Raw genomic sequence first — 19,334 nt, 5'->3', positions numbered from 1 at the left:
ATAAAAGGCTATTATATCTTGACAGCACAACCGTTCCACGTTGGCACATAAGACTCCACATTATGGAAATGATTTCCTGAAATTATACCCACTAGCTTACCTCAGAAAAAAATTAGCTGATTATCATTTACCCACAAAAAGGTGCAAACTGACTGAAATCTACACATCTTTTTACACAGACGCAAGGTCTCCCCAGTCATGACGCATAGCAATGGCAGAGAGAACCTCGTAACATCTATGGCTGCCATATTCCTATTGGTAGTGACAGGGCAAGCTGTGCTCCAATGGGAAATAAAGCCAAATTGCAGAATCCTAAATGTTTGCTCATAACCACACTTCACATATAAGTATAAACATATGTTAAAACTACAGTTTAGGGTGCCCTACAATAGGGGTGCCCTGACTAAAGCATTTTCTTTATTTCGTTAGTGACAACTGAGGATGAATTGGGCAATTTCAAAGGGGGGGCTGGTTCACATGTGCACACACACCATCTTGGTTAAACAAGATTTGATTACTCTCAGCTGCGTGTGTGGACTTGCTCTGTTTTAAAAGATTGTACTAGATACCGGTGGTCATGAAAGTTCTGTCTTTCACACATATAAGTTACAGAGATGGACTTGCAAGATGTTTAAGGCAGCAATGCTATATACACTTAACTGGCTTGCAGTTGTGGTTCCTTAGGGAGCAACAAACCACACCCCCAGGTACAAATGTAATGGGAAACCAAGGTGATTGGATAGTGTACCCTCAACCCCAGGGGTCAGCAAACTTTTTCAGCAGGGAGCCGGTCCACTGTCCCTCTGACCTTGTGGGGGGCCGGACTATATTTTTTAAAAAAGAAAAGAATGAATTCCTATGCCCCACAAATAACCCAGAGATGCATTTTAAATAAAAGGGCACATTCTACTCATGTAAAAACACGCTGATTCCTGGACCGTCCGCGGACCGGATTTAGAAGGTGATTGGGCCAGATCTGGCCCCTGGGCCTTAGTTTGCCTACCAATGCTCAACCCCCTGGCTTGCTGTAGCAGCTTAGCCTATACTGTATATAGGATCCTCACCCACCCCATTCACTCATTTCAGTGGGATTATGGGTATCCAACTGCACAGGACTGTAATTATGATACTACCACTGCCTTGACATCTGATTTTTGCTGTCGTGAACACATAATTGAAATTAGAAATAACCATAATAATCACAATGATAAATCACGAGTTTATATTGCTTTATTTCATCGCTTTGTTCATAAAGTTGAACCACAGAGAATGGCAGCTTAGTGCTGTAAATATGACCTTTTAAAAACATGAGGTTCACACAGCTGGTGAACAATTTTTATTGCACTGGTGGTGGTTGTTTTTTCATTTCTAAAAATGTAAGTAGTGCCTGCTTTTTCTATAAATCAAGAGGCAGGATTTCAAAGTGCTCATGATATAAAAAAATACTTTAAATAGAGTGCATCTTTAAAAAGAAGAGAGAAAGAGAAGGCTTTCTGGAATAATGTTTTTGGAAAGTATTTTTTAAAACAAAGATGATAACAAAATGAGAAAATGAACTGTTGTAGTCAAAATGCTGAACTGTAGCATAGTATTTTACAGTTGGCACAACGCAATACATCATACATAACAGTTCAATTCTTAGAAATGACCCTCTTCCTGGTTAAAAACACAAGCAGCTTGATTTATGCCGCAACCCTATACAGGGAGTAAGTCCCACTGAATTCAGTGGGGCTTGCTTTTGAGTAGATATGTATAGGATTACCAGGTGGTTATGTTTGGTCCAAAGGTGGAGGTTTGAAAACCTTACTGGAATGTAACATTTTATAGAAAAGGATCTTCCTTAACCCGATGGAAATGGATTCACAATCTTCATTGACAGGTAGTTCTACAAAAAAGAAAGAAAGAAAGAAAGAAAGAAAGAAAGAAAGAAAGAAAGAAAGAAAGAAAGAGAAAGAAAGAAAGAAAGAAAGAAAAGTGATCAAAGTGCATTCTGAATTTAAACACACACTTACCACATTTTAGTTTAAGAGTGTTTTGCTAAAACTCAGTTCAACATACTTTTAATTTAGGCTCTTTATATCCTGTCCCACACCCATAGATCTCTGGGCAGGTAACAATAAAACCCATAAAACCACATTATCAATTAAAAACACACACAATACAATCAAAATAGCAATTGAAACCATTTCAAATGGCAGTGAAGCTATTGTCAAAGACCTGGACAGGACAGCCTGGCATCTAAAGGTCAGCAGTTTAGGCACCAACTAGATTTCAAGGGGGAGGAAATTCCAAAACGAGGGTGCCAGTATTGATGTCTGCCCTTGTTTCCCAGCAAAATGTACCATTCTAATGCTGGGATGCTAAGGATCATCCTCCCCAGATGCATCATCTGTAAAATTTGGATTTGGCTGGGAAATGTATTGGCAGAGCTTTGAGAACTGGAGTAACTCTGGCTAGTGGCCTCAGGCAACAAAGGAGCTAGCTGCTCCATCTGCATTACATCTTGTTCCAAGTTATCTTCAGAGATAAACCCTCCGAAGATATAAAATACTCTTAAGGGAAATGACAGGCAATTTATTTATTTCATTCCTTTCCCTTTCCAATGATAGTAATTCATGCACTGCTCCCTGGACAGGAGCATCAGGCTTGTATCCTGAATATAAGCATATAACAGGTAGACACAATGTCACAAGCAAAAAACACTATTACACATTTTTAAATGCTTACCGGCAGTGAGTACAGAAGAATTGCTACAAACAAGATCACAATCAGGAGGAGGAGGATGCCAAGGAAGACCCACTTAAATCTACGCCACACAATGAATTTCATTGTCTTGCATGGATTTGTGAACCAAAGGAAAGATGTATCTGGTCGGCTATATTTTGGAACAACAACAACAACAACAAAAGTTGGTTACCGTAGCAAGGAACATAGGGTACCAAGTAACTAGCACATTTATTGCCAATGGGCTGTGTTCTCGATTTTGTGTTAAGACAAAGATTGCCAACCTGGTACCCTCTGAACAATTTGGACCACAATTCCCATCAACCCCTGCCAGCAATAGTCAGGGATCATGGGAGTTACAGTCCAGCAATATCTGGAGGGTATCATATTGGCTACCCCATTATAGTTGATCGCGCTTATAGCATCTCATACAAAGACAAAAAGCATGACGTTTTAGAATATTAGCTAGCTTGAGCTAATTTGCTGTAATTTCACATTTCTACTGTCCATATTTTCTTGTATAATAATAATAATAATAATAATAATAATAATTTTATTTATACCCCGCCCTCCCCAGTCAAAAACCGGGCTCAGGGTGGCTGACACCAACAGAATTACAATAAAACATAAAAACAATTAATTAAAATACAGATTAAAATACCGTATTAAAATTTAAAATGCAGCCTCAATTCAAGTATTCCATAAATCCAAGCCATGAGGGAGGAAAAACACAGGGGTCAAGCTGAGTCTAACCCAAAGGCCAGGCGGAACAGCTCTGTCTTGCAGGCCCTGCGGAAAGATGACAAATCCCGCAGGGATTTGTATGCAGGGTAGGAGTCTTCAGGTGAGGAGTCTTCAATCTATTCACTTTTATGGAGCTGAGCCTGCTATTCCAGATATTGAGTTGGGGAAAGAAAACTGGGTTTCTCCCATCCAGCATTTTCCTAGCTGCATGGTGCCTTTGAAATTTTGCCAGCCCTTTTGCCAGAAACTTTGCATGTGGGTCTTTTGCCTCACCATCCCCACTTACTGACTCCCTGTTGCTACTCAGCTTCAAAAAAAGAAAAAAGAAAAAAAGTGTCCCTGGATTCATCGGGAAAAAATCTGGTAACCATACTCTTGATGCCACTACCAGCTGTGCTCTGATGTCACACAGTTGTAATGGTTCCTACATGACTTCCATTGCCTACTCTGCTCTAAGAAAGTTCAAACAATTCAAGAACTAGGGAGCCGAATCCCAATATGAAATCTGAATGCCAAGTTTCCTTGACAATTTTTTATTAATGAAATCACATTACTCTTGCTTACATGTTGCCATAGGCTTTTACATGACTCCTTACTGGAAAATCAGCCGAGTGAGTGGGTTTTAAATGAAAACAGGCACATGGTATTTGCTGCTTAGGTATGTAAGTTACATTATATGGAAACTTAGTAAAGTCTAACATATAATGTCTCATATTTATAAAACGAAAGACCAGATAGTTCAGAATTTTGATTATGTGCTGCAGAGAGGGCCTATATATAATGGATAGGTTCTATAAAGCATCCAGTATATTGTTGATGCTGAATGTTTTAAAATAGTTGATTTGTGCGAATCATGAACATTTAATTCATGTTACAGTCTGTTATTTCTTGAAAACACTGTGTTGGATCCCAACTTAGTCATGCCTAGAATAAAATCATTTATTTCAATGGGTTTACATTAAGCCTGACTAAGGTCACACCCACACGATACATTTACTGTAAAACACTTTATATCACTTTTAACAGTTGTGGCTTCCCCCATGAATTGTAGTTTGTTAAGGGTGCTGGAAACTGTAGTTCTCTGAGAGGTCTCCTAACTCTCAACACCATTAATAAACTGTAGTTCCCAGGATTCTTGGGGGAAGCCATGGCTTTTAAAGTGGAATAAGGGTGCTTCAGATGTATGGCACAGGGGTCTAGATTTGGCATAGCATTCATTCATCTCCCATCCCTACAACTTCCATCATCCCCAGCTAGCATAGCCAATGGTCAGGGATGCTGGGGGTTGTAATCCAACAACATCTGGATACTCAAGGTTAAAGAATATTGAATTCAAATATAGGAAAGTATCTTACTTTGGTTGCTCTAATTTGGGGTTCATATTAGGTTCATCTCTGCCTTTACCAGCTGGCCGTTCATCAATGTCTTTTTCACCAAGGATTTCCAGAGTCATCTCAATTTTACCCTTCAAGTAAATGAAAATACCATCAAGGATTTCACAATGAAAGTAAAACAGACCTCCAGTGTCAGACATTACAGATGAAGAAGAGGAATTACAGAGTGGGCTAGATTCTTAATGCTTTCATATTAAGTTTTAAGAAACAAAATTGGAAATTTGTGTACATAGAATAACTGGGTTTATATGCCACAAAACACTAATTATAATATATTTTCAAGCCATATAAAATGGGGGGGCCCATGCATGGAGATATACAGTAGATCACAGCTCTTGAATCAGAAAATATTATGAATGCATTAAAATCAATGGGAGATGGGCTATTCATGTCAATTGGTCCTGCCTGCAATCACTGGGTCTTGTTGTGCACATCTGGGGCAGGTTAAGGGTAAGTTATTCCAGCCTCTTCCAACCTGGTGCCCTCCAGATGTTTTTGACAAAAGCTCCCATTAGCCCCAGCTCTGATGATGATCACATCTGCAGGTCACCAGTTTGAGGAAGGCTGAGTTATGCTATTATGACATCTTGCTCATGATATTTAAGGGAGGTGAAGAAGTGCTGGAGAGGGAGGGAGTTATAAGAGATTTAGAGGCAAAATGAAACCCTGGCAACTAATGATGTAACTATTTATGCGTATTAACGGGGACGTACAGCCAAAACACGGGAGCCATCTTTTTCTGCATAGCATGGCCACCATCCTCTCATGGATTTCTGTTCAAAGAGTGAAGCAATCTTAGGGGTCTTGAGAGAGTTAGTTGGCTTGTATTCTGGAATCATGTCCAAAGAGCACTTTTCTGGAGACTTTGCTGGCACAATTGCATTGTGTAAATCAAGTTCAACAAAACCTATAGGAAAAGACAGAAGGGGGAGAATCTGGTCACACACTTTGTTTCTCTCCAAATGAAAACTTGACAAAAAATCTCCCCCTTTGCAAAACTCCCCACCCAACCCAAATTATACTTTAAAGGGCATACCGAGATAGTCATCCAAGGAAAACTTATCATTGTCCCATATTTGAATAAGCAGCTTGGGTGGAATTCTGAATTCTGTATTGTCAAGGCTCCAAAAGTGTTCCTAAGGAGAACAAAACCAGTAAAAAGAAATTGTACTTTTCATGCCTGCTGCAGTGCCCCAACCTTCCTCCCACTGCTCCTATTTCCACCTCTCTGTTAGCAGCCTTTCCACAAACAGAGTTGTGGCTACAGGAGAAATGTGTGTGTCTAAAGCCAAACCACATCTACCTATCAATCAGCTAATGTTTGGGCAGGTGATCTCAGATGATGGACGGAGTTAAATTCTGCATTGGCCACACTCAACAGTTTCCTACAAGGAACAGCACTATGCAGCCACAGCAGCATGCTCAACATCACCTAATGACCGAAGAGTGAAATCCTGCTCGGTGCTCATTTGCTACTTACTATCCCCCCCCCCGCAGGCCAACTTGGATGAGTCAGACACCTGACATCATCATGAATGACAGTGAATGGCTACACCCACCTAGATATGACATTACAGACACCTGTAACAGTTATTCCAATATTAAGGCTGATTTTTTTTTCTAAATGAAAAGCAGACGTGGGAGGCTGAAAGTTTCAGTGGAAGAACAGTAAGTGGGAATGGCTTCTTAACCCTTTCTACTCTGATAATTTCCTTCTCAAAATCATGATCTTACACTCTGCCACTTTTCCACCCTGTGTCTTTTCCTCTATGGATGGAAAAGCATCTGGGCAGGGGAACAGCAAATCTGAGCAGAAAAAAAACAAAGGAGGGGAAAGAACTTTCCTTCCATCCCAAACAGATCTACCATAACATGTGGCTGTGGAGGCTGCAGTTTGCTGTGCCGTTTTTATTTATTTTTAAAGCTTTGGGAAAAATCTACACACAACTCAGTGTCCTGGCGCAAGGCTTTTGGCTGTGAATGGCCAAGGTTAATTTTTATTTTTCACATAATCAGAGAAGAATCACCTTTTTTGAAACTGTACAGTGCTGCTCAGCTGGAAAATACTCAAAAGGAAAAATAAATCTCCAGTTGAAGTTCCCTTCCCCGTCTAGAGACCTGTAATGCACATCTGTTTTCTGCTTATTTTCTTCATGGCCAGGCATCCATCTGAAAGAATCAATGACATTTAGCTGTGCACAGTGAATAGGACTGATGGCTTTGCACAATACAGCAACACTTCACCGCAGCTTCGGAGCTGTAATGTTTACGTTGCAAAACACCAGAACTGGAACAGAGACCCTGGCACTCTACTGTCTGATTTCATCCCAAATAGCTCCACTAATCTCAGTGTAATGTGGCCAGTTCTGCCAGTTAGGTATATTGCCTGTAATCGGTCCCGATGTCCCCATTAAACTTCCTACACCCAAGATAACAAAGAAGTCATTTGACAGGGCCAGCTCAAGACATTTTGGTGCCTGAGGACAACATTACAGCCTTTAATTCTTTCTTCCATTAATTACATCACAGGCAGCTGCCTTGTACCAAGTCAGAGCAAAGGTCCATCTAGCTCAGCTCTGTCTACTCTGACAGGCAGTGGCTCTTCATGCTTCCAGACACAGGTTTTTCCCTCCTTGAGCTGCTGGGGATTGAACCTGGAAACTTTTGCAGGCAAAGCTCAATGCAGTGGTACTCTTAATGAGAACCAGACCTTTAAAATTATCTTACAGTTGTGTTCCTTATTAACAAGATCTGGGATATGGGTCTCTTACCCTTTCACGTAGATATCACTCATCTCTTCCCCTGTGATGCTTTTTTCATCCAGGATGACATCCTTTGTGTTCCACACAATTACCCGCAGTTCATACCTGTAATACAGGATTTGCTCTTAGGTTTATATCCAGCAGATCAGAGGGAGCCAATATGGTTCGTTCCTGATGTTTTGGACTACAGTTCCCATCATCACCAGCCAGCATGGCCAATGGTCAGGAATGGTTAAACTTGTAGTCCACAACATTTGGAGGGCACTTGGTTTGAGATCCCTGTTGTGGAGTATGAAGAACACATTTGTATTCTAGTAGTGGAAAGGACTGGAACAGAATATGAAGTAAATGCAAACACTGTGCTCATAACCATCACTGCAGTTAAAGAGTCAACATGGAAGTTCCAAAAAAGCATGCCACCTACCTTAATCCTTATTTACTTACTTCTTAGCCTTGCGAGGAGTGATGTTGAAAGGAGGGCCGGGTGGACCCATGCTTTTGGGAAAAACATCCACCCACATCTGAAGCTTCCCCTGTATCAAGTAAGGCAGTCGTGTCAGATATATATCCCTGTTATATGACATTATCAATATTCCAATTTGATATCATGGCCTGAATCCAAAGAACCATGCAACTTATTGCACATGCATAAGCCTTGGGCTTGATTCTGCACCTTGGGCTTACACCTGCCTACCATGTCACATGGCAACACATGGTTGAAACCAGGGTCAGCTCTAAGGCAAGGCTGGGTGGCGCAATGCGCCAGGGCGCTGGGCTGCACGCTGTGCCCACCACACAGCCATGGTGTGAAACGGGGGGGATATTCGCACCATGGCGCCAGGGCGCCAGATACGCTTAAGACGGCCCTGGTTGAAACACATGAGGCCTTTCAAAAGTAATTTATGACATGGCATTGGTGGGTTTCCTGTTGTTTCAAGGTGAAGATGTCAGAAATTTCACTTGGAATGCCCAAGCCCTTGCCACAGCCAATACAGCGCTTGAAGAGCCGTGAAAAATTACAGGTCTTTACCAGAACATCAAGAATACTGCAGTGACCCATAAAACAGCTTTCTCATACTACTTCATATAATGACAAAACAAACAAACAATGCTTAACATGCAGGGCGGAAACCAGAAGCTCACCCTGCCCCCAAATGACAAAATACGATAAAGATGAAAAAAATCCTCATCCAGCTCTAGTTGTGTGTGGTATTTTTTTGGGTGTGTGTGTGTGGATTGCATACAGCTAGAGGTCCCAGTGGATACATATCTACACAGTGCTTTTTTCTAAAAAAATGTTTAGGGGTACTGTCATTTTCCTACTCATATTGAAATAAGGTAAAGGGACCCCTGACCATTAGGTCCAGTCGTGACCGACTCTGGGGTTGCAGCACTTATCTCGCTTTATTGGCCGAGGGAGCCGGCATACAGCTTCCAGGTCATGTGGCCAGCATGACAAAGCCGCTTCTGGCGAACCAGAGCAACACATGGAAACGCTGCTTACATTCCCGCTGTATTTATCTACTTGCACTTTGATGTGCTTTCGAACTGCTAGGTAGGCAGGAGCTGGGACTGAGCAACGGGAGCTCACCCTGTGGCGGGGATTCGAACCGCCGACCTTCTGATCGGGAAGCCCTAGGCTCTGTGGTTTAACCCACAGTGCCACCCGCATCCCCATATCTACACAGTGCTTTGTTTTCTAAAAAAAATGTTTAGGCGTACTGTCATTTTCCTACTCATATTGAAATACTGCCCCTCAATGAGGCCAAAGTTAGATTCACAAAATGTTTAGGGGTATGCGTACCCCCGCATCCCCCCAGAAAAGAGCACTGTATCTACATCAGGTATGTGATGCCAAGCCAATCACCAGGGGTCTTGGTGGATATAACTGATGTAGAGATGAGCTCCTTGAAAGAAAAGTGGGATATAAATGCAACAATAAATAAATGTATAGTACTTGTGAGATGTTTGGCTGGAAGGTACTGCACAAAGTTCTTGTCTCTACATGCTCAGGCACCAAGCCCTGAGTTCTGAGAATGTAAAGGGCGAGCCGTTCTTCACCAGGCCCAAGGTGTTCATGCAGGTTTTTGTTGGCCTCTGAAGTAAAGAAAGAAAAATGTAAATCAGTAGGCATTCACAGCCAAGTACTGAAATTAGCAAGTATCCACGTTTGTATAAATATATACAATCATTCAATGGATTTATTGTGGACCAAGAACAGCCTGCTAGATCTATGAGCACATGGGGTTTTCACTCCTAGCTATGGAAAGGCAAATTTCCACTCAATCATGCACTGCATCTCTTTCACTTTCCTATAACGAACAATTGGAAATCCCCAGTTCCGCATGCTGATCTGGTTTTCCACGTCAAAACTACTGGCTACAATTGACAATGCAGTTTCAATTCTATAATATAAATGCGCAAGGAAAACACAGTGGGGACAGCACAAACACAAATCAGTGAAACTCAACAACAAGGAGAAAACTCACCAAATTCTTCCAAAGTGTATTCTCTTCCTCCATATCTAATCCTCCTCCCGTTTTCAGAAAGGACTGGGGGAGAATAGCCTTTAACCCTGGCTAAATTTTGCAAGAGTTGTGTTGGCTTCAGTTGGTCTCTCCATGTATTGATACCTGAGCTTTTGTAGGAATTAAGAGTAAATTTCAGGATAGATAGGCAGCATGTCTCTTGGATACAGGCACATCATTTCTTAGTAACGCTTTGCCATATTCCTCAATATGATGAACGAGTGGATGGAATTATGTTGAATTTAAAACACGGGAATTAGGCTCCACAATAGGGTATTTTGCGAAACTAAAATATGTTAGGCTATTTTGGAGCCTATGAGAACTAGTTTAGCCTCCTTCTGAGCCCAAGTGATTCTCCCTTCATTGCCAATCACCTGTTTCAAGCTTGGACAAACTATGCTCAGTCAGCTTCAAATCATAGTTGATGAAGCTGGCTGTTTTCACTAAGCATAGTGAAGATTAACCACATTTTATGGTTTGGAGGAAACACTAGGTAAAGGGACCCCTGACCATTAGGTCCAGTTGTGACCGACTCTGGGGTTGCGGCGCTCATCTCGCTTTATTGGCCGAGGGAGCCGGCATATAGCTTCCAGGTCATGTGGCCAGCATGACAAAGCCGCTTCTGGCGAACCAAAGCAGCACACGGAAACGCCGTTTACCTTCCCTATTAATCTACTTGCACTTTGACGTGCTTTCGAACTGCTAGGTGGGCAGGAGCTGGGACCGAGCAACGGGGGCTCATCCTGTGGCAGGGATTCGAACCGCTGACCTTCTGATCGGCAAGCCCTAGGCTCTGTGGTTTAACCCACAGTGCCACCCGCGTCTAAAATGGAAGTGGAGCTTCTAATTTCTTTCTAGCCATGCTGGAGGAAAAGAATGAAGTACGGTATATGAGTCTGGGTGGACACTATGCTCATTCCTGAAACCATGGTTTAATGTTATGTCTGAATGAAGCCAAACACACACACACTTGAAGTGCCCACATGAAAGAAGCTTCCCCCATGGTTTCTTATACACACTGAAGCTGTAAAATATTATTTGGCACTAGCTCACAAGGGCTTCCCATTTCCTGCAATGAAAGCAGCAGTCTTTGATATGAATCCTTTTTACTTATGAAGCTGCCTCATTGAACAGCTCACATGTGCAGGAGCTTCAGGGGCACATTGGCATATATACAGGATTCTGAACTGAGGTAAGTTCAGTGTAGACAATGCTTTAATTAGGAAAGCCATAGCATATCCTATCACAGTCTGTGAAAATGCAGTAAATATGAGGCATTTAGTCCAGCCAAGATAACAGCTTCTAAGGAATGTTGTTTTCACAGGGAGACATTTAATCATGGGTTTAGGTTTTCCATGTTTTTAATAGCTATAGCAGTGAGCAACTTACACACAGTACTGCTGTGGTATTCCACATTGAGATCCAAAGCGGGAGAGAAATCTGTTTTCCAAATCAATGATGGTTTCACCAACTTTTTCATCTCGAGTCAGCATATCAAAGTCATAAACAGAAATTTTCAGATCCTTGTCTTGAGGCAAGAAGCAACTCAGTTCATACATTCTAAACACAGAAATATTTGGCATGTTTGAAATTCTGAAAACTAACCACCCTGAAAACATTAGCGACACTCACAACAAATATGATCACATTGTTCATAAACCAGTAAGCCACTGCAACTGGAATTACTAGTTAAACTCCCTGCAAGGGTCACTATGGACCTGTGGGCTGATAAAGATAATTGGCTAATAGAAACAAACCAAACAGCAAATGAGTACTAGAAAAATGCTTATTTCTAAATTATAGATACACTTTAATTCATCATATTCTGAGGACATTAACATATCATTAGCATAAGGATTAAACTCTCCATCTTCTTCCAAAATCCCCCCTTTTAAAAAATTGTATACAATTCCAGGTTATTAACACCTGCGGTCTGTTTGCTTTAGTACTATCAGTAGACTATATAAGCATTTTTAAATGGGAGCATTTTTTTCTTCTGTAAATTGAGGTGAGTGTTCTAGTCCATCCCTCATTGTGTTCTCATCCCATTCAGGATCCTCCCGTAACAGAAAACCAGAAGAAGAGTGTGTCACACTCTTTCCCCATTCCCCCAACTTTTTTCCCCATAAGTAAGAGTAAGGTGAAATAATGATTTCTTGAAACAAAATCAAGGCTATGACAAGGCATAATTATTCTATGAGAGGATTAGAGCCATTCTAATAATACAGAAGGAGGAAGTCTTAAAGGTTACCTGCCAAAAATTGGATTAATAGTGTTGGGAACATAATGATCTCTGTCTTCCACCACTTTTTTGCCCAAGGTGATTTTAATATAAGGATCACACTGTTTGGAAACAAGGGTATTGTTAATTCATGTGCACTGTAGGATTGATAATTAATACATGCCACATTTTCTACGAAGGCAGATTGTTCCCTTAGCGATCTCTTGGTGAGCGACTTTTCCCCTTTCCCCTTTAATAAATTTCGGCACATTTTCCTCTCCAAAACGGGACTTTCCTCCCTAAAAAACCTCAACAAGTTTGACCTGAAGCCCCTCCCCCCCCAGGGGTAGATCACTGCCATTTTTTTATTCTGTGAGTAGATCGCAGTCTCTTGGGGGGAGTTGGACATCCCTGTTGTAGACAATAGTGGTCTAATCGTAATGCTCATCTGTAAATGTTAACTCACCAGTCCATTGTTATCCTTAGGCTGGAGTTCTAAGCCTCGGACTATATAAATCCGAACGATACACTCTTGAGGCCCGCTATCTGGAAGCTCACGGAACTGCCGAGGAGGAGGTGGTACATTAGGGTCATCTGGTAATGCATAGATCCTAAAAGAGCCCTAAGAAGGTAAACAAAATGGAAAAGTAAGTCCAAACAAAAACAAGCCTTTTTTACTTGGTTATTACATATTTGTTCTGTCTCAGGAATGGAGTGCTATGCAGAACAATACTTAAGCTTGGTTTTCTGCCTAATAATGTAATTTAAGGTGTGCGTGTTTTACCTTAAATTCTCCCACAACACTAGGGTCATCATTTTCTTCAGACCTGCCCCGATGCAGCTTGAAAGTATCACAAAAATCTGTTAAACCCCTAAAATCGGGGACATTCTCCAGTTCGCTCCTGTACACCTTGAAACAAAAGTTAGGTAAAATTCAAAAAAAAGCATTAGAAACAAACAAGTGGCATGCTTCAACAAATGCACAACTTTGCAAAACATCCCTAAGTTTTAAAGAAGGTGACTGTCTGAGTGTATATATAATTCATGGTGCATGTGAAAGAACTTTAGATTGCCTGGGATAATAATACAGTAAGCAGCAATCTGTTATTTGGTGGCGTGACCTTGTCATTTCCCCATAGCACTCATGCAAAATGTGCAGTGATCATGCAATAGAATATGCCTCTCTCAAGGTAACTTTGGAGTTTTTCCCCTGGGACCTATTTCACAACCCCTTGTACAAAAATAAAAAAGCAAAATGCCTCAAGTTTTAAAAAATCGAGGGTGGCAAGTTCAACCGAAACCAGTATATTGAACTAAAGTCTGCTTATTTTTTAAAGTTGGTGACCTCTTTAAACAACAACAATGCACTCAAAACAAATACCTTTAGTGTGTCGTATCCCTTTGCAATATATTGCCCACATTTCTCAGTATCTCCTATTGAAGCATAAAACTTGCTCCACCAGTCGACGATTTCTTCCTCCTATATAAAAACGGGAGATTATAGGTGGAAGTAACAACAAACTGAAATTCTAGGATGATTCTAGCCATCATGGATGGGGACCCTGTGGCCCTCTAAATGTTGCTGAAATACAACTTTCATCAGCCCTATCTGCTGATTTAGGAGTCTGGCAATACCTGGAGGTTCCCCAAAGGCTCCCCACCTCAGATCTAGCCCTTAGGTGTGGAAGCTAGGCAGCACACATGTATAGCAGGGGCCAAGCCTCAACCAGTCACAGCAAGCAGAGGAAGGGGCACCTTAAGCTGGAAATGTGTGCTGTAGACCTCACCAGAAGACATTCTGTTTAAAAGGCCCCAAAGTCTATGATGTGGCCAAGAGAGATTCGCAGATCATACGGTGCCTGTAGCAAAAGGTTGCAAGACCGAGAATGGCTCTAGATCTAACAGAGCCTCAAAGGCTGTGGAATGTTGCCAGATGACAGAAAACTCTCTTGTATGAGATGCCATTTCCTGGCATAGAACCGCTTCCCCCACAATCCCAGCAAGGGATCTTCCCAGCAGATCTCTTCAGAGTAGGCACACTAAACTGGCAGGCTTGGCTCTGGGTGACCTGAGGGGCACAGAAAGGCCTCCAGTGGTTAAGATTCACATTGGCACATCTATGGCAAGGTGTCGGGAGCGCTCCTCACATTTGCAGTTCCCTGACCCTAAATTTGGGTGCTGGTGACACTCAACCTGCTTTCCATGCAACTTGTACAGGGCAGAATATGTAAGAAGCTAAAGATTTACTCCGAAATGCAGAGCAGAAAACTGAAGTGACAAAGGTGCACCCAGCCAATTGCTATCGCTTTGTTATATCTGTTCATTTCAATGGAGCTTCATTGGTTTTCTTGCGGATATATCATTAAAATAAATACAATGAGGAATGTGGAACTTTTCCTCCGATAGGACCTCCTTTCAGAGCTGCTTTTTCAGAAGAAATGGGTGGGCAAAGCTGTATGTAGCTGCACCCCTTTATTAATACAGTCGTACCTTGGAAGTTGAACAGAATCCATTCCAGAAGTTTGTTTGACTTCCAAAGCGTTCAAAAACCAAAGCGTGGCTTCTGATTGGCTGCAGGAAGCTCCTGCAGCCAATCAGAAACTGTGTAAGCCCCGGCGGACATTCGGCTTCCGAAAGAATGTTCGAAAACCGGAACAGTCACTTCCAGGTTTCAATCTTTCAGGAGCCAAAACGTTTGAGAAATTAGGCTATTCGAAAACCAAGGTACGACTGTTTCCTTCAAGAAACTTAAACTCATGCAGCCGCCACTGACCAGGTTGAGGCTGCTTAACTTTAACAATGTAAAGTTATTGTGTGCTGTATTATCACATATTTTAGAACATGGTGAGACTTATTAATAAGTACAAAGGGAATAGTTTACATAACCAAAATCAGGATAGATTTCATTACCTTTTCTGTGAGCTGTTCAGGAGGACACATCCAAAGGGATGGGGAAGGAAAAACCAAAGCAGAATAGTTAAAATTCAACCAATATTTTTTTCCAGTTCTATACACTGAATAAAATAAATTGTGGGTGTTTAATGAATATATTAAATGTGCAGGCAATACCCTATATGCCGGCGTATAAGGCGACTGGGCGTGTAAGACGACCCCCTAATTTTCAAGTTAAAATATAGAGTTTGGGATATTCTCTATATTTTATATACTTGTGATTTCTGGCGCAGCGGGGTCTCGCCGAGCGGCGCCGGAATCACGTCTTCGCAGCCGCAGAAACGATTTCTGGCGCTGCGGACATTTTGGATATGGGCGATTTCTGGCGCTGCTCAGCGAGTCCCCGCGCTGCTCGGAGAGTCCCCTCGCTGCTTGGCGAGTCTCCGGTTTACAGTACCCGTCGTATAAGACGACCCCCGAATTTTGAGATGATTTTCCGGGGTTAAAAAGCCATTTTATACGCCGGAATATACGGTATATGTTTTTATTTGTGTCTCTGCATATTGACCAAGTATTTATTAGGGTAATATGTCCATTTCATAATCAACAGACCTGTTAATCCAACAAATTGATACTCCAGAAAATTAATGCAGCAATTTGATACAGTTGGAAAATAAAGCATATAAGGGAACTACCACAAGGGTTCAACCTGATTATCAACCTGACAATTCCAGAATCTCCCAAGTAGCCTAATTAAAACTGCACTGGTGATCTGTTACTGTTAAAAGGTGACTAGTAAAGGTAAAGGTACCCCTGACCGTAAGGTCCAGTAGTGGACGACTCTGGGGTTGCAGCGCTCATCTAGCTCTATAGGCCGAGGGAGCTGGTGTTTGTCCGCAGACAGCTTCCGGGTCATGTGGGCAGCATGACAAAGCCGCTTCTGGCGAACCAGAACAGCGTACAGAAACACTGTTTACCTTCCTGTTTACCTATTTATCTACTTGCACTTTGACATGCTTTCGAACTGCTAGGTTGGCAGGAGCTGGGACCCTGTCGCGGGGATTCGGCAAGCCCTAGGCTCTGTGGTTTAGACCAGTGGTCCTCAACCTTGGGCCTCCAGATGTTTTGAGACTACAATTCCCATCATCCCTGACCACTGGTCCTGCTAGCTAGGGATCATGGGAGTTGTAGGCCAAAAACATCTGGAGGCCCAAGGTTGAGGACCACTGGTTTAGACCACAGCGCCACCCGCATCCCACTAAAAGGTGACTAGGATGTGTTAAATAAGAATTCCATTTTATTTTAAGTTTTATGAAGATTGCAGTCATACGCCGTGTGATTCCAAATCCGCACTTTAGATAGGCTTACATTATTTTTAATTGCATTGTTTTATCACAGGGCTCCTTTGGGAGGGTGGTAAAGAGAGAAAGTTAATAAATAAATAAATAAATAAATAAATAAATAAATAAATATCTAAACACTTTATAGAACCACCTTATACACCTCTGTTGAAAAGTAAGTTCCAGTGAATTTGATAGGTCTTATTTTGGGGTTGCATCCTTAATATTTGTTTTATTTTATTAGTTCTCCATGATGTGAAAGCCAGTCTTTGTGCAATAAATACTTTCCACACAATATTGTGTCCTCAGCACCTGGTAAAGCTCTGACCATTTGGCTGTTGAAAGTTGTAGTTCTATGAATTATTCTATATTTTGGGGGGGGGAACTGTTTTTTCCTGGAACAGAAAACTCGTCATCTCCAAATGTTGTTGGATTCCAACTTCCATCAGCCCAAGCCAGCATGGCCAATGATGAGGGATGATAGGAGTTGAGATTCAGCAACATCTGGAGGGTCCCAGATCACCCAACCCTCCTTTAGAGCTCGAAACAGAGAGAAAGTACTGTGAAAATTATTATTTCGATTGGCATTCTAATGAGAGAGAGAAAAAACACACGCAAAATAACCATTATTTTCTTGCTGCACTTTCTACAGCTACCACCACCACTTCTGTCCTGATAGTTTGAAAATATAAACTTGATGATTCTGTATAAGTCTGTAAAACAAATTCCCACAACAAACTACAATTACAATATCTAACTGTGAATGCCACTGATTATAGCAGAGCCCATGAACACTCATTGTGTCCCCAAAACCAATCAGTTTGAGATTTTGGAGAAAACATCCATATAAAGATCAGAATCATCTACTGCAGGGGTTGGCAAGCTACCGGACGATGGGCCAGTCCACGCACCATCAACCCGGAAGTTGGTCCCCACGCTGTGCTGCGCTGCACCACGCCGGTAAGAGCAGGTGACAGGGGCAGCAGGGGTCGCCATGGGCCAGATAGAAGAGCCCCGTGGGCCGCTACTGTCCCATGGGCCTTAGGTTGCCGACCCCTGATCTACTGCATGTAAAGATAAGAATTTTCCTTCAATATCCAACTTAACTTTTACAAAATATTTTTATTATGTCTTATTTGTATATGATTTCATCTTATCGTCAACATCCAAATCCGCACCCAATGCGAATGCAAGCTTTCCAGTTCCAAATGGAAATACTGCTCTGCAAATGTCCAAATGTGAGTGGAAATCTATTTTCTAAGTAATCATTCTGCTTTAAAACCTGAAACTTGGTTTTCTCCAAAACCTCCCTGCAGAAGATTCAAAAGAGGAATGAAAGTGCAGTGAACCAAAGTACCTAAAGCCCCAGGCGAATAGTGCGCATGCGTTTTCTTCATACATACATACATGCACTGTTGTTGGAGAAGCCATTTTGCCGAGTGCTGTTGACATACTGCTTAAACACTAGAAATTGGAATGTAGTTTAGCAAAGTTCTACATCTGTTATTCTAGTCTGTTAACTGCATGCTCTCTTTTAATGTTTGCTTCCCCAAGAAGCCTTTATTTTGTCTTACCTTTAAAATATCTCAAATAATTGAAGTCCATATTTTATTGATCTATTAATTTTATAAAAATTGCTACCGGTACATTGATTTCTTCAGGACCTGAGCACACCACTTCTTTCTTTTCATTCATAGGTGTAATCATACAACCTCTAGGTAAAATGTGAAGTTATCAAGTAAAATATTACAAGCCACAGGCAGTATACAACCCTACAGTCCTTCCTTTCCCCAATCTTTCTTGATAGTGGTTAGTGAATGATGACCTCTAATTATTACAGTCGAACAGGAAGACTGAATGATACAACGAACATATGTTATTATCTGCAAGGAGATGGACCTCTGTGGTTTACTTTATCATCACTCAGTGTGTGTTTACAATAACACAATGTTTGCTCATCTAATTGGCTCTCTCCATATGGTACAATTAAAGGGCAGCTACACTACATCAAAGGCTAAATGAAATGGCAGTCAAGAGGCAGAAGGGGCTTCTGAAAGCAAGACAAACATGGTTTTAAACAACCTGCAATTACACAGAAACAGATAAATCACAATTTTAAAGCTTTTGTATTAAATGATGAACTTCAAATATATTCATCATGTGTTAGCACACAAGCTAAAAAATGCATTAAGCATTAGCATTTGGACTCATATTTGCCATTGATGAACAATCTTGCATATTAGTTAACTGGCAATACTCAGTTTACAGCAAATAATATAGGAGCATTGATGTTCAAAATTACTTTGAACTTGCTAAATGCAAATGTGCACTACATGCATCTAAGTTGAACCATTCATCTTGCCATGTAATTGAGGAAATAACAGGTAGGCCATGCGACTGACAGGTGTTTTGTTTAACAGCACTGCATGAAAATGCTATATGGGCTTCCTAAATTCAACCAAATCTAATATTTCGGACTTTGAACCTCAAGGATTGCCAGTGAACAGAATAAGAGTTCAAACATTATTCATCAATTTATTCACTGAATAATTTTGAACAGCAAATATGTTCTAAAGCTGCTGGCAAACAAGTCACAACCAGCGTGAACATATACAAGTAAGAGATTTTCATTTACACAGATAAATAAAATAGTAAGACTGGAGAAATAACAAAGTATATGCCATAACATATACTTCTACATTGTATTCCCAGAGCTCCTGCCAACTTTT

At 41.3% G+C, this 19,334-nt stretch overlaps 1 protein-coding gene across 4 annotated transcripts in view; it reads right to left on the bottom strand.

Moving 5' to 3' along the window:
* Nucleotides 1-1,212: 1,212 nt before the first annotated feature.
* The window catches only part of MYOF (myoferlin), a 75,292-nt gene continuing 57,170 nt past the window's right edge, over nt 1,213-19,334 (bottom strand). The window contains exons 39-55 of one of the 4 annotated variants that reach the window (XM_088670340.1): nt 18,013-18,069; nt 15,284-15,295; nt 13,755-13,853; nt 13,158-13,283; nt 12,840-12,995; nt 12,404-12,495; nt 11,542-11,712; nt 10,114-10,262; nt 9,582-9,721; nt 8,069-8,157; nt 7,634-7,729; nt 6,890-7,031; nt 5,899-5,998; nt 5,576-5,769; nt 4,824-4,933; nt 2,728-2,875; nt 1,213-1,885 (exon numbers count right to left, since the gene is read on the bottom strand). In XM_088670340.1, the coding sequence (XP_088526466.1) occupies nt 1,841-1,885; nt 2,728-2,875; nt 4,824-4,933; nt 5,576-5,769; nt 5,899-5,998; nt 6,890-7,031; nt 7,634-7,729; nt 8,069-8,157; nt 9,582-9,721; nt 10,114-10,262; nt 11,542-11,712; nt 12,404-12,495; nt 12,840-12,995; nt 13,158-13,283; nt 13,755-13,853; nt 15,284-15,295; nt 18,013-18,069 (1,926 nt within the window). In that variant the 3' untranslated portion in view covers nt 1,213-1,840. The remainder of the gene's footprint in view (nt 1,886-2,727; nt 2,876-4,823; nt 4,934-5,575; nt 5,770-5,898; nt 5,999-6,889; nt 7,032-7,633; nt 7,730-8,068; nt 8,158-9,581; nt 9,722-10,113; nt 10,263-11,541; nt 11,713-12,403; nt 12,496-12,839; nt 12,996-13,157; nt 13,284-13,754; nt 13,854-15,283; nt 15,296-18,012; nt 18,070-19,334) is intronic. The other 3 variants (XM_035137401.3, XM_035137402.3, XM_088670341.1) reach the window with 3 other exon arrangements.

The sequence above is a fragment of the Zootoca vivipara genome, chromosome 5, assembly GCF_965207765.1.
Source record: "Zootoca vivipara chromosome 5, rZooViv2.hap1.1, whole genome shotgun sequence".
Taxonomy (NCBI): domain Eukaryota; kingdom Metazoa; phylum Chordata; class Lepidosauria; order Squamata; family Lacertidae; genus Zootoca; species Zootoca vivipara.
The sequence above is the reverse complement of the archived record's forward strand: the minus strand, read 5'-3'. Positions and strand labels throughout refer to the sequence as shown.